Source organism: Podospora pseudopauciseta, assembly GCF_035222475.1.
Source record: "Podospora pseudopauciseta strain CBS 411.78 chromosome 5 map unlocalized CBS411.78m_5, whole genome shotgun sequence".
Classification (NCBI taxonomy): Eukaryota; Fungi; Ascomycota; class Sordariomycetes; order Sordariales; family Podosporaceae; genus Podospora; species Podospora pseudopauciseta.
Window position 1 is genome coordinate 605,292 of NW_026946665.1, and position 14,819 is coordinate 620,110.

A 14,819-nucleotide genomic window follows, 5' to 3' on the forward strand; every position below is an offset into this window, starting at 1 on the left:
GCAATAGTTTGCTCTAAATCCCGTACCATAGATGAGTCCTTACCAGTCAGTCAGGTCAGCTAGTGAGCATCACCTCGAAGCTAACGCCACCAACCGCCCAACAACGCCAGGTACAGCACCTTGCATCAAGATCCTGCCGAGGTGCCACACCACATCCCAAAAACATCTCTCATCTTTTGAAGTACTGATCATGCTAATGAATCACCCTTCCATTCACCTTCATTCTCCAATGTCTTGTTCAAAACCCACTTACCACTCTCTAGGTATGTGATTGAACTACTCAAGAGAATATCTACTCATCTAGACCCAATATCACCCCTAACAAACCAGAATAGCTCCTCACCACTCAAGGCTTCCACACAAATGCATGCACCCAACCGCCATAAGCCAACCAACCACCGCCCTGACTCTCCCTCCCCATTGCCGCGAATACCCACTGCATAAATCTGCATAACGGCAACAAGCCACAAACTATCTTATCATAAGCGCTAGAGAATGCTGTGCTCTCCTCCCTGCCGTTGAAAAAAGCCCGCATAAGTATCTTCCAGCGAACGAGCCGCTGTATGCTGTGTAGCCAGCCGTGCCTCGGTCAACGACCCATCTACCACTCTTGACGCGGTTGGAATGAAGGCAAAATATATTGCTGTTGGTGAGTCCTTGGTCTATGCGGCTGAGGGCGGTTGTATGCAGGGTACATTCCAGAGTCCAGAGGAGTTAGGCTGCGCGAAGGGAAGTTGCTTTTTATTCAAGGTGTCTTGGCTTTGATGCAGAAAAAAATCACCCATATCCAGTAGTCTCAAAAACGCTACTGATAATCTTTACTCATTCTCTTTGACAAGATCATTTCGACTGCATACCTACCATAGTATCGAAATCCAGACTGCACCACCATCAAACATTGGTTGGCCTGCCCGGCTAGCTCAATCGGTAGAGCGTGAGACTCTTAAGGAGTACTCCGAAATCTCAAGGTTGTGGGTTCGACCCCCACGTCGGGCTCAATTCCCGTCTTCGACGATTCTTAATTTTTTTTTTTTCCCCCTTCCTTCCTCTACTAACCCTTTTCTTACCTCTTGAGAGCTGATGGTTGCCCAGGTGAGCATCTTCTCCTTGGCCATTATCAACACAGCGTCAGCACTGGAATGTGGGCACTGTCCAATGTCTTGCTTATTAATAGCATCCCGGCAGCCAAGACGATGATGGCACGTGTGAGCCCAGTTGTAACCCCATATTCTTCTTTTTTTTGGTGGTCGGAAACAAAGAAAACTGGCTGCCCCGCTTTGAATCAGCACCCGTTGGAATTAAACGAGGGGCAGAAGAGACGATATCAACAACAGCAGCAGCAAATATGATAGATATTGTATACTGATTGAATAAGAGATATTATCATCACGATATATTTTGGCATATTCTCCCCGCGCATGAAGACGACTTACCCAATAAAGTAACACGGGATCGAGAGCGGCGAACGCAGGAGCAAATATATGGGCCAAGACTGACGGGATGGGGGATGGCAATATATATCCCACTCCTCAGTTATCACCACCTTCCCTGAACACTTTGAGGGGGTGTTGCTTTTCGAAGGAACCCATGCTGTGTGCTCGCTAACCTGCCCTGCACCAAGCATCGAGCGTCGCATGCATGGAACGTTTCCATAGCGTCACTAGTAGCATAACGCAAGGGCGGTTGGTCATGTCCAATGCCTTCTCCATATCGTATTCCCTTCCCTCAAGAGGATATGCGGGAAAAAGAAAAGGAAGATCTGTACTTACTGCAACCTTCCGTGCAAGGGAGATCCAAAAGTCCCGTCATGAGAACACACTCTCACCAGGCTCCGGGCACCGTAAGTGAGAGTGAGAAAACGTACGTAACCTCCTCTCCTCTGAGTGGTTGCGTTCCCATCAGTCAGGAATCACTCGGATTCGGCCAACGAGCCGAAAGAGAGGAATCGGGCTCAGGTACCGCCATGGCTTGCCGCCACCACCTGCAGCATGGAAGTGCTTGCATATTTCGAAACCTCCAAGCTGATCCTCAACGAGCGGCTCTAGAACCTCAGGACAACGAATGACACACGTATATCTACACGACAAGCGGCAGTTGGAGTGGATTGTCGTCGGAAGCAGGCAGAGGGCTAATTCAGGAACACAGGCACAGGGGCCAAAAAACACCATAGCACTTATTTCGCATTATGCGGCCCGTCTCTTGACATGGCACGCATGGCATGGCAGATGTCCATTTTTGTCATGGGTCAGGTGTCGTGGCATTCAGGGACTCGGACGGGTACGGAGTCCATGGACCGAACAACGAGAAGGGGGTTGTCGGGTTGTTCACTGTTTGGTCGGCGGACCTACTCCGTATGCGCCCCACCAATAGCGCCATGTCAACTTTTTGAGTGTGTCGAGCTGGCATGTGGCGAGTGTGCGATGTGTTATCATGTCCTCGGGTTCGGCCAAGTTGTGAATCCTCCGGAATGGAAACGTCGGGGAATACTTTGGTCTGACCACCGCCGAGAACTGATCATATCTTACAGGTTGTTGTTCGCATTCGGTCGGTCGGCATATCGACGTCTGGGATTGTTGACTGGTCATACGTGAGCAGTCGAATTGCGCACAAAGTATTGTTGCCCCCGAAGAGACCAGGCTCCGCTTCGAGCTGCCACGTCGTTAAACTTATATTCGGCATCCCACACAGGCAACGCAAAGGAGGCTGTCAAAAGCGGTGAGTGAGGGAAGCAGGACATGGAAGCTGGAAATGCAACCCGACGGGCCCGCGTCCTCGTCACCTGGACAGTCATTGTGCCTCGTTCATGCAGGTGCACCACGAAGCTTGGGTGCTCTCCATCCAGGCCAGGCACCTTCCAGGGCGACCTTTCCTCTGAAGCTTGGAACACAACATCAGTCGGCTTTCTGGTGTGACACCCTCCACGGGCCTCACTGCACCTGGCCGGCCAGCAAATCCTCCGGAGATCGGCAGACCCCTTTTTTTTTCTTTTTCGATGGCGGCTTCGAGAACAAATCCAAGAATGTTGAATAATTTTTGTGATGTCTAGATGCTGAAGATTGATAACCTCACTATGCCCAATCCGGGGGACATTTGGGCCCTGGTCGCTAACCCCTGGCGACGTCTGGCGTCAAGCCCCACTGTTGCATTCGCCCAAGACACGATGACGCAATGAACTGGCGATGGGCGAGGAACCCCGCCATCCGCCGGCGATGCCAAAAGAGGAGAAGCCACAGAACCTGCGCCGTCACAGATGATCGCTCGCTTGTGCAGGCCGGCCCAGGAAGACCCAGGAATGCTAGGGCTTGGTGTCTTGGTTCCATCTGCTGATCGGGAGCATTGGGATCGACCGTTGCATGGCTGGCCTGATGGCTCTGATGGGCGGTCAGCGGCAGTCACGGCTCAGAAAAAGAGATAACGCCGCCGCTGCGCCGATGCCAGAGCCCCGTCAAATCTGGTTCTTTTCCCACCGGCACTGGACACAAAGAAAGGGAAAAAGACAAGAACCCAGCCTCGGGGAACACGGCAGGGAGATGGCCCAAAACGAGTCTGGTTGGTGATGGGCTGTGTCTGACTCTGAAGCAGCCTTGTAACACATCGGAGGGAACACATGGTCGGAGAGAAACCGAAGAGGTGGAACGCCACCAGGGTACTGCCGGATTACCTAGTAGGACGTGATTCTTCAGCAGATGAAGCTGGTGGTGAGAATTCAAAGAGGGGCAGCTTCCAACTCCACTTACTGCTTGGACTGAGCTCCTCTTCTCCAGGCACCCGAACAGGTACAGCTGCATCTCTTGGTCAGTGCAGCAGCAGCCAGGTACCCGACGAAGGCGGCAACTGCGTGGAATCAGGACAAAGGACGGGAAAGAGAACCTGGAAGGGTACCTACAACTGAGTACCTTGCTATTAGCTGTCAGTGAGTCAGACGAGCCGATGAATTGTTTAATGATTACGGCACCTTCACGTTGATGTCCAGATGACCGTATTTAAACTTTGTGCTTTCTTGCTTGCAGCAGCGGTGTCCCTGTCTTGAAATGCCCTGCCCCTCCTTTTTTTGGCCTGATCTCTTGCCCGAGCAAGAGCAGGAGATACCTGACCCCAACCGGAGCTGACCGCCTGTTGTAATAAATGCAGTGTATGTAGAAGAAGAGAAAACAAATCAGAGAGCAGGACAGCACCTCTTGGTGGCTGGGCTGTGCGCGCATTATACGAAGATAGAGTTGCAATATTAGAGGGGCAAACGGGAAGTTATATTGAGAAGGCAGGCAAGCGTGGCAGCACCTACCTGCACCTGCACCGCACCTGCACCAAAACAAAAGTTGATCAGACGAAAGGAAGGTCCAACCTCCTCCCGGTCCCATTGCCTCTGTCCCTCCCGTGGTGCCCCTCGTGCCCCTCCAAAATAGCCACTGGCTGTCCCAATAATCTGGACGCCAGCCCTGGTATTAAACTGTCTAGCGCCGAGAGCTAAGCTCTTTCAGGGTCGAGATCGGGAAAGTGAGGGGTCGGGTTCTTTATCATATTTTTTTTGGAGCTTCTTGTAGGTAGGCAGTGTTCAAGATCGCACCGAAACAAGAGAAAGTGCGCCCCTCCCGCAACCGTTCTCTGCCCGGACTTGGCTGCGTTGGGTGTGGCCAGAAAGATCCATGCTCAAGTCCGTCTTATCCCATGTCTTTGGTTCCTTTATCTGCTTCGACCTGACAATCATCACTCTCGCCATCGTCATCAACCAGGAATCTCATCGAGGCATCCACGCATCAGAGACACACACACGGAGGCGGTCCCTGTCCCGGCATTAACCTTCATATCTTCAACTCCCCAGAGTCTCCAAACATCCTACTTCCAAGGCTGCAGGCTGCCGGGAGCTCTCCTATCACAGAAAGCTGCAGCAACCCAGTCCAAGCAGTCCCCAAGTCTGTGTGACAGCACCAAAGAAAGCGTATGCCAAGCCCAGGTCCGGCGCAACTGTGCGGTAATCCTCACCACCTATCGACCATTTTGTTGGTGTCTGACGGGTTGCGGTTCTCCTGCCTTTTTCTTTTCTTTTCTTCTGTTTGCCCACCTCACCACCATCTACGGATAGTAGCGAAACGTTGTTCGATTTCTCGTCTTGCATTTCCACCAACCGCGTCACGACATACATCGCTCCCCTAAGATCCACGCTGCATTTTGTCCGATAGGGAAAACATTGCATGGGCTGCATTCAGCCAGGCCCGCGGTAAGAAAGCATCTACTCACGGTGGTTGGCCCATCACTACAGTAGTTCGTCAGCAAGGGCGGCGGACGAGCCACCCAACGAGCCAACTGGAAGCTTGAGTCCCGACCGAGATCTGGACCACGGCAAGCTGCTGAGCTGCTGCAACTGGAACTGGAAACTTACAGGTGGTTGGCCAAGCATTCGAGGTCAACTAACTCAACTCATTCTTCGCCCACTCTCCCTCCCACTGCAGATATTCCGGTGTCTGCTGTCGCTGGCTGTCTGGAGGTTGTATTGTTGATCTGCCAGCCCCCTTTTGGACAAGCCTGCGTTGGACGGCCCACCCGGACGACAGGTCTTCGCCACACTTCCGCACCCCCCTGCCATCTGCTGTCCAGCAGCGTCTCATATCGCAGGCACATTTTTGGCTGACGCTTTTTCACCTTCGCTGTCTGGGACCTGCTTCTGCCTTTTCTGACAGAGCACTTGGCGCATTCATCTTTTCCACTCACCAAGGGAATGTGTTTGCGGTGATCGACCTGCTTCCTGTTCAGCCTGTGCCTGTGCCGCCCTCAGGAACCCCACCACGAATCCCGGAAGACCCAGGGAGACGACAGGGAAGCCAGGGGGAAACGACAAGCTCTGGGTTGCTTCCCGTCGCCATCTTTTTTTTCTTCCCACAGAAACCCAACCTTGCGACCGAAGAGAAAAAAAAGCCGCTATCCGGGGCCCCTTGGTGCAATCATCATCACAAGACAACACGCTTTTCTGGCTAACGAGCACGAGCACCAGCAAGCTTTCGAATGATCAGCCTCCGCCGGCCCCTTTTCTCCCTATCCTCCTGCCCCTCTCCCTCTCCGACCACTCTCTTTTGTCCCTAGCTCAATCATTCCCAAACGCCGCCGCCGGCTCCCCGCACTTACCCCTGCCGCGGACTCGGTCGTCTCAGCCTCACCGGGCAAGCCCACGCATATCTACCCTGAACCCCTCGCCTGTGCTCCCGCATCTGGTTGCACTCTTGCATCACCCTCCCTCACCCACCACAGGCACCTCTCACCATGGCTGCAGCGTTTCGCCCAGTCAACACACCGCTCCTGGCAACGGACTCCATCAAACATGAAATACCCCCTTCTTCCACGACTTTGACGGCGACAACCACGACAACAACAACGATGACGACACCGAGACCGAGCACAGCGCCTTCGCAGGCTTCACGGCCTGTTGACGAAGCCACAACACCAACACGAGTAAACTTTGGAACAGGCGCACTCGCATCTCAGAAACCACTTCCGACATCACCATTTCCCGAGTCGGTACAAGTCCCCGAACCCACGACGGAATCCACACCCAAGCGAGAAAATTCGCAGCACTCGAGGAAGTCTAGGGACTCGGACGACATGGATATGGATGACTCAGATGGAGAACACGGTGAGGAAGTTGGATCAGACGACGACAGCGAGAACGCCGACGGAACCAAGTCGAAGAAGAAAAAGTCGCAGCGATTCTATTGCACGGATTATCCACCGTGCAATCTGAGCTTTACCAGGAGCGAGCATTTGGCCCGCCATATCAGGTACGTACTACCAACCATATTTCCGTTGGAAAATAAGAAGGAGGTATTGACGAGGAGATCACCGCAGAAAACACACTGGAGAACGCCCCTTCCAATGCCACTGCTCCAGACGATTCTCTCGACTCGATAACTTGAGACAACATGCACAAACAGTGCATGTGAACGAAGATATTCCGATTGACTCGCTCGCAGCGACAGGAACACGATTTCAGAGACAGATTAGGACCGACAGGGTGCGGCCAACGACTGGCAGGGCGAGAGCGGCGACAGCTGGCAGTGTTGGACCTGGGGGTCGAGGACACTCGAAATCTCTGTCAACATCTAGCATCACAAGCATGGCTTCGATAGCCTCGGCCTATGGTGGTGGTGAGGCACGCCGGCGTCCGCCTCCTCTGGTCATGGCCGACCCCCGATCCCGACTTTCTCTCGAGTCATATCGCGGACCGGATGGCCAATACTATAGGGCCGCCTCACCGGACATGAGCACTCCCACATCAGCCACATTTTCGACAGGCCAAAATAGCCCTCGATGGGGTCCGGTGGCCTCTCCTGGTTCATCACACTCACGCTCGCATAGCATGTATGCTGCCGCCGGGTCCCGCACCCCAGGCCGCCGACTAAGCGTTCCGTCTGGAGGAAACCCGTTCCAATCGCCTCATGCCCCCAGTCTCCGCGGCCCGCTGTTTGGCCCTTCGCTCAACGCGTCCAACAGCGGTGCCTTTTCTCCTGGCCAAAATGGTCTTCTCTCATCGCCCACAACGTCCACTTCAAACTGGTCAAGGCGGGATTCAGTGTCGACGGCCGATGAGGCCTGGCGACGACGAACGTGGCACCCCGATACCGCGGGCTTCAACGGGGCAAGCAGATTGAGCCAGGTCATCACTCCATCTCAGTTCCCGCCCGACAGCATTAAGCTTCCACCCGCCAATACCGGAAACCAACCACCTCAAACACTGCGGCTGCCCGGTATCGAGTCTTTTGATCCTATCCCGCGGAGACCGCCCACACCTCCCCGCCGCAACCCGTCCCCGATGATGATCGACTCGGAGGCATCGCGGCCCCCAGCTTTGTTACCGGCCGGTGACCTCGGTTCGGATGACCGAAGGCCTAGCTCGCAGTGGGATATGGGCTTGCATCGGGGCATAACAAGACTTGACATCAACACGCCACCTCGGGATAGCGCGGGAGCATGGGCCAACGAAGCCACTCAAGCCCTGATGGCTCGCGCTGAGCAAGCCCATGCCGCACCCATGCAACCTACCGTCCGGTTCGAACAAGATCTGAGGCCTCCTCAGGGCCCGCCACCCATCAATGTGGCCCCTCCTGTCGGCTCTAGGCATCACTACACAATGTCGGCTCCATCCATCACCACACCTCGTGAGTCCCGAAGACATGGATGGTATCACGGTCCAGTGCCTACCCACCCTGTTGAGGAGACCATCCATGAAGGCCGCCCACATGTTGATCGGATTGTTCACCCCAACGTTCGTGGTTTCCAGGGATTCCCTGCCAGGGAACAACAGCTTGGCATCCACCAACAACAGCCATCCGGCCCCAGCATGGAGCGGATCCTGGAGCGGCCAATGTCGCGGGGCGACAACCCCGAGTCTCTGCGGCGGTTGCAGGCTCTTGTGGCCGTCGCCACAAGCGAAGGCTCGACGGCAACGGCATACTGAGGCCCCCCAGCTTGATGGGGAGATGACATCTACGAATCACGAATTGGAATTACTGCATGGCGTCTGGACCTCGGAAATACACGACTTGGATTAGCGCGGAGGCCGTTTTGCTTTTGATACCCGTTCTCTCACCCGCCTACACTCGCTGCATCCAACGGTTTGGGCTATACAGATATGATCACTCATTTTCTTTTGGCATTTGATACCACGCTCGCTGCATACATACACATCTGGATACTGGGAATGGCGGTCTTTTTCTTTTTGGATGTCAGCAGGCACTACACAGGATACTAGGGGTCGGTCATCTTTTGTTGCAATTTAGAGGATTCATTTCTGTTTTCTTATTTCCTTTTTGGGTCTGGGTTTTATGCCAAGTTATGACAATTTTCTTGTTGTTTTCCTTTTGTGTTACGACGAAATGACAACCAACGGTTCCAGGCCATGGCACTCTAGTATAGGGATACCCATCTTCTCTACTCTCGGATACGGGGCGGCATGCGGTACATGGTCGGGTTGGGAACTTTTGGGCACCTCTTCAATGGATGCTATTCTTTTACGCAGTTTCTTGCAGGTGATGGCACGGTGAGATGTGATGACGATGCCGGCTACCACGATATGAGACTACGACACTACGTTATGGATAAGGAGGCAGTGCTGCTCTTGCGACGCAACGATGACACGACAACAAAGATTTAGCGCTGCATTTTCTCCTTGCTGTTCCGATTGTCGAATATTGGTTGGTCTCTACTGTCGCATTCTGGTCGATGTCGTCAGGGGGGTGTTGGGTTGCTTGGTCGGTCAGTCAGGCACCGTCCTTGCTGCAGAGATGCCCGTTATATGGGGATGGTGGCTTGGTCAGGGGTTGGCGGGGAACTTTTGGGAAAAGATGATCAGGGGAGGTGGATAAGACTGAGAAACATGATCGCTATGTTCTCCCAGGTTGTCTTGAGGTCCTCTTTTGGTGGTCACTTATGGACTTGATACCCTGGAAGGAAGGGTTCGCTTCGTTTTTTTTGTTGCGGGTCCTTGAACAACATCTTTGGGGGTTTAGCTTGTTTGGGCTCTCTCAATGGGCTGGCGGTTTTGCGCGCCTTGGTTTTTTTTAGGAAGGGTGGAAGCTTTTGCTGTTTTTGTTTTGATCTGCTTTTGCTTGGGTGGGTGGGTTCGTGTTGCAGTCAGGCACATTGCAGGTTTCGGCTGGTGCATGACAGCAGACAGGCAGTGTTGTGCATTTGTTGGAGATCTGAGAGTGTGGATCTGGATGTGACGTTGGATTTTGTAATGGCGTGATGGGATGGATAGGAGGGACTGGGAGCGGGAGTAGTATAACTAGATAGAAATATGTTTATTGGATTGATCACCTCAATTTTGTGTTTTGTCCACTGCGGGACTGCCCAAGCTGATTGTGCTGGAATGCAAGGTACACTGGGCGCTGTGGTTATTTGATGTGTCAGGAACGCACCTAATGATGCATGGAAAGTCGTACTCGGGGTGCACTTGAGGTGTTGGGTATGGAGATCAGTTGCCGATGCGGCTATTTGTTGAGTCTCAGTTTGAGGTTGAGGTTGCGGAAAGGATCTGTAGTATTGTGTCGGTTGGGAATGACGAATAGCTAGTTGGGTAAATAACACCATTCTTGATCTACCTGAGTGAGACGGATTTATGGTCACGAGGTTGTCTGAGGGTCAAGGTCGGTTTGGGGCTTGATCCATTTGCGAGTGAGTACCTTGGCTGATGTGCCTAGTATCATACCTGCTCTGTTGATGGTTGGTAATTTGCTTGCTATAAAGCTTTGATTACCTAGGTAGTCGGTCTCTAAAAACTTTTTTGCCTCGTCCAAGAACGGTTAGCCCAACATCAGGCTCGCTTCACCCTCGGCTCACCCTCGACTCACCTTGAGCTCACCACCGCTCACCCTACGCTCGCCATTCTCCAAAAACAAACAACTTTACGCGACGCTCCTATAGTCCAAATTTGGAGCCTCCCTCTCGAAAATAGGCCCGGAGAGGGAGGATCCTATTTTTAACCCCTAAATAACTCCTCTACCAAAACGAAAATTAAGAAATAGGCTCGCTAGCGTATTTACTCTCCGTTTTAGGAGACTTTAGGTCGTAGTAACTATTTTAATATAATAAAATCCGTTACTCCCTACCTACCTACTGCGCGACTTTTTTTTTATTAAATAAGATTACTAATATATTACTTTCCGTTTTAAAGGACTTTAGATTATATTTATTTTAATATAAAAAAATCTATTATTCTTTATTTACCTATTACGCGACTTTTTTTCTTTTAGTTCTAACTATATAAAAAAGTTATTCTATTTATTTTACTATTTACTATATAATTCTTCTTTCCTATTTTCCTATATTTATATTATTACTATAAAACCTTTTTTTCTATATTTTATTGTTATCGGCTTTATATTTTCGTTATATTAGCTCTATACTATACTTTCTATAATACTAAAAAAGAAAAGCCTTTAAAAGTTTTTATATTAAAGGAAAGATAGAGGCTTAGAAATTTATATAAAAGGAATAAATAGCTCCGTAATTTATAAAAAAAATCATGTATAAAATTATAAAAGATTATTAATATATAAGTAATTTATAAAATTAATAAAATCTTTAAACTTTTATTAACTATCTACTTTTAATATCCGTTTTAAATATATCGAAAACTACCCCAAAATAAGCCTTTACGACCTTAAGACTTTAAAGGACTTTATAAAAGATATTATATTTAACATTAATAGTATAGAAAATATTTTAAATCTAGCGAAAAAGATTATGTTATAACTCTAGTGCAGGACGGTTATGGGGCTACGGGAATAGAAGCCAATCAGGAAAACGTATAAGGGAGCTAATTATAGTAAAAGATAAGTAATTAGTGTAATTAAGGCACTAAGCAGACTAAGTAAAGTAATTAGTATAATTAGGGTATTAAGTAAACTAAATAAAAGCGATTAATATAATTAAGGTACTAAATAGACTAAATAAAGGGGATTAATAGCCTTAGAAAACTAGTTACGGCCTAATATAAAAACGATATATATAGAGGAACTAGCTAATATAAATAAATAGTTCTATAATATATAATATAAATTATAATTATTAATATTTAAACTAATATAATAGAAATAAGCTATTATTATATATTATTTAGTTATACCGAACTAAAATTATTTAAAAGTACCTTTAACTAATGTCCCTTTTAAAGGTTCTAAATAGGGGTTCGTTATACGTTATATGCTTACTTTAACTCTATTATAAATAAGTTAAAAGCGTTTTTTTTACTATTATAGCCGGACCTAAAAATATTTAGATAAGAAGTATCCCGCTTAGCCTAAGCGCCGAGGGACCTTCTACTAAACCTATACCCTTTACCGCAGAATAGGTTATTAAGCGTTTTAAAAAACTCGAGAACGAGGCTTAGTAAATCCAGAAATAGATTTTTGTTATCTCGATTACGTTTAAATCGATTATTAATTTCCCGGTGCCGGAGCACTATAGAGGAGAAAAGGCAGAACTTAAAGGGTTCTTAACTTAACTTAAGACTTACTTTCGTTAATATTTAAATTAATTTATTAACGAAGAGTTAAAAATAATTTTTATAGTTATTAGGCTTAAAAATAAAGCTCTTACGTAATTCGAGCTTATCTTCGACGATTATTATAAGTAGGAGCCGAAGGATTATGAAAAGATTACCGTAAAATATTTCGAAAGCTATTATACTTTTAAAGTTAAGCTTAAAAAAATATTTAGAAAGTGTAATAAAGTAAGGCGCGCGTAAATAAAGCTCTTAAGCTTACGTTAAACGCGTTTAGCGGCTAATTACGCGGTTTAATTTAAAATCGATAGCTTACGTAATACTATTAATAATAAAGGATTAATATAGCTTTTTTACTATAGCTTTAAAGAAAAGGTAAAGGATAAGTTATATAAAAAAATAAAGCCCGATACTATTAATAAATATATCGCTATAGCTATATAGATCGATAATTAATAATTCGAGCGTTATACGGAAAAGAAAAGCTACGGTAAGGGTATTTATAGTAATAATTATAAAAAATATTTCGGTAATAATTATCTTAACGATAAATATAAATAAAAATATTTTAGTATTAGCTACTCCGGTACTATATATTTAAGATTAATAAACGTCGATATTATATAGTAATAAAAGCCGTAAAGTTAAAACTAAAGTAAAAATAACTTTAAATATTTTAATTATAATAAAGTAGGATATTTTAAAAAGGACTATAGAGTACTTAAACGGCTTAAATAAAAAAAGGAGATCGTATTAACTACTATATCGAAAGGACCGAAGGTTATAAAGGTAGTAGCTATCGGGTATTAATAAAGTAAAGTAGTAAGCTCCGAGAAAAATTTTAATTAATATACCGGATAAAAAAATATAGAGTTCTAAAAGGTAAAGGAATATAACGAACCTTTATTTAGAACCTTTAAAAGGGATATCGGTTAAAGGCACTTCTAAATAATTCTAGTTCGGTGTAGCTAAATAGTACATAATAAAATGTCTCGATGTAAATACTAAATACCGTAAATATAATTTAAATTATATATTACGGAACTATTTATTTACGCTAGCTAGTTCCTCCGTATATATAGTCCTCGCGCCAAGCCTAGTACCGTTCTAGATCGATTAACTCGACCCTCGATCCTATCGATACTATTACCTCTGGAGTTAGTTCTTCTAGATCGATCCTCGATCCTACTAATCCTATTTTAATTAGTTTTTACTTATATACTAACGATTAGTCCGTAATACGCTTTACGCCCTATTAGGTATTAAACCGTAATACGACGCTCCCTTTCTTAGGCCGAAGTCCCGTCGGCTTAGCTTACTTTTTTATATTTATTAATATTTATAAGTTCTCTTTTTTTTCCCTTATTTCCCTATACTCTATAATATTTAACCGTATAAGTAAGGCGCGACTCGGTACTAAACCTCCGTACCTAAAGATAGCGGATCGCGATAAACTATTTACTTTAGTATTACGATTTACTACTATTATAAAGCGTGCTTATTCCTTTTACGAGAAACGTAGTTTCTTTTATAAAATTTCTTTTTTTATTTCCGAGCGTTACGCTACTTATATATAGTATAACTAATCCTTTTATAACGCTTATAGATTATCCGTTTAATAGCTTTATAAGGTTATTATTTAATATAATTAGATAGAGATAGAGATAGTAAAGGCTAAGTCTTAACGCGTTACTTTAAATTAGAAAATTAACCGTTTATGCCTATAGAAATAAATGTAGTTTAAGCGAATAGTTATAGTTATTTCCCGTAACTTTAATAATATAGAAAAGCTAGAGCGTATTAAGTAGGAGGAAGCTGCGCTAGCTATATAGTCTACTTTACCGTTTAGCGACGCTCCCTTACCTCTTCCGGCCTCCGCTTTCCTAGATCCTTAGAGCCGTTTTCCGGCAGAGTCTTCCGCTTCTATCCCGCCTAACTTTTCCTTTTTAGATCCTGCTTTAGGCTTCGATTAGCCGCCTAACTTTTCTTTAGATCCGGGCGTAGCCAGTCCTTCCTTTTTAGCTACGTTAAATATTACTAATAGTACGCTTTTTACTTTCTAAAGTACTTAAAGCGCGTAGTATTATTTATATTTAATTTCCTTTATACTTTTTAACCTTATAGTATAGTATATAGTACGTCGATTACTATATCGAAGGTATAGGTTTAATTTTTATTAAAGTTCTAGCTCCGTTTTATAGTATTTAGTTATAGGCCGGAGCTAAATTTTTTTTATTTATTTAGGTTTTAGTCGGTCCGGATATTATTAATAGAATTCTTTTTATTTATTTAGGTAGTTAAAGTATATTTATAATTCTTATAAGTTATTTATAGCCGGATATTTTAATTAATTAACTAAATACTTTAATTAACCTTTATTAAACCGTAAATTTAGTATCTTTTTTATATTGTACTTTTCTTTTTCGTCCTCCGTTATTACCTATATATTAGCTTTTTTTATATATAATACGGGTTTTAAAAATAAAATATAAAAGGTATATAACTATAGACGTATTGTATTAAGTAGCTTTAATTCGAATACCGTCTCCGATATTTTCCTTTTAACCTTAAATAGTCCTACTTTCTTATAGTCTAGCTTCTTACTAGGTTTTTTAATATATAAATTATATATAAAAAGGAATATTATATTTCCCCCTTTAAAGCGAGGTCCCTCGAGCTTTTTAATATTATAATATTTCTATATTTTTTCTTTTATAAACTTTAGTTTTTACTTAAGCTTACTATAAAATATATATATTTTATTTACTTTAACCTTAGCTTTAAATACCTTAACCGTAAATCCTTACTATAGGTTTACCTTATAACC

The 14,819-nt window shown here is 45.6% G+C and overlaps 1 protein-coding gene and 1 non-coding gene across 2 annotated transcripts; both read left to right on the plus strand.

The window, feature by feature from the left end:
• Nucleotides 1-909: 909 nt before the first annotated feature.
• Nucleotides 910-996, plus strand: QC763_0074660. Its single transcript has one exon. It is a non-coding gene; the product is annotated as a tRNA-Lys (tRNA).
• Nucleotides 997-4,613: 3,617 nt separating this feature from the next.
• On the plus strand, nt 4,614-9,418 carry USV1 (Up in starvation). The gene is made up of 3 exons (XM_062913377.1): nt 4,614-4,651; nt 4,731-6,767; nt 6,835-9,418. The coding sequence occupies exons 2-3, from the start codon at nt 6,253-6,255 to the stop codon at nt 8,441-8,443; spliced, it is 2,124 nt and encodes a 707-aa protein (XP_062764782.1). The 5' UTR covers nt 4,614-4,651; nt 4,731-6,252; the 3' UTR covers nt 8,444-9,418.
• Nucleotides 9,419-14,819: the final 5,401 nt, after the last annotated feature.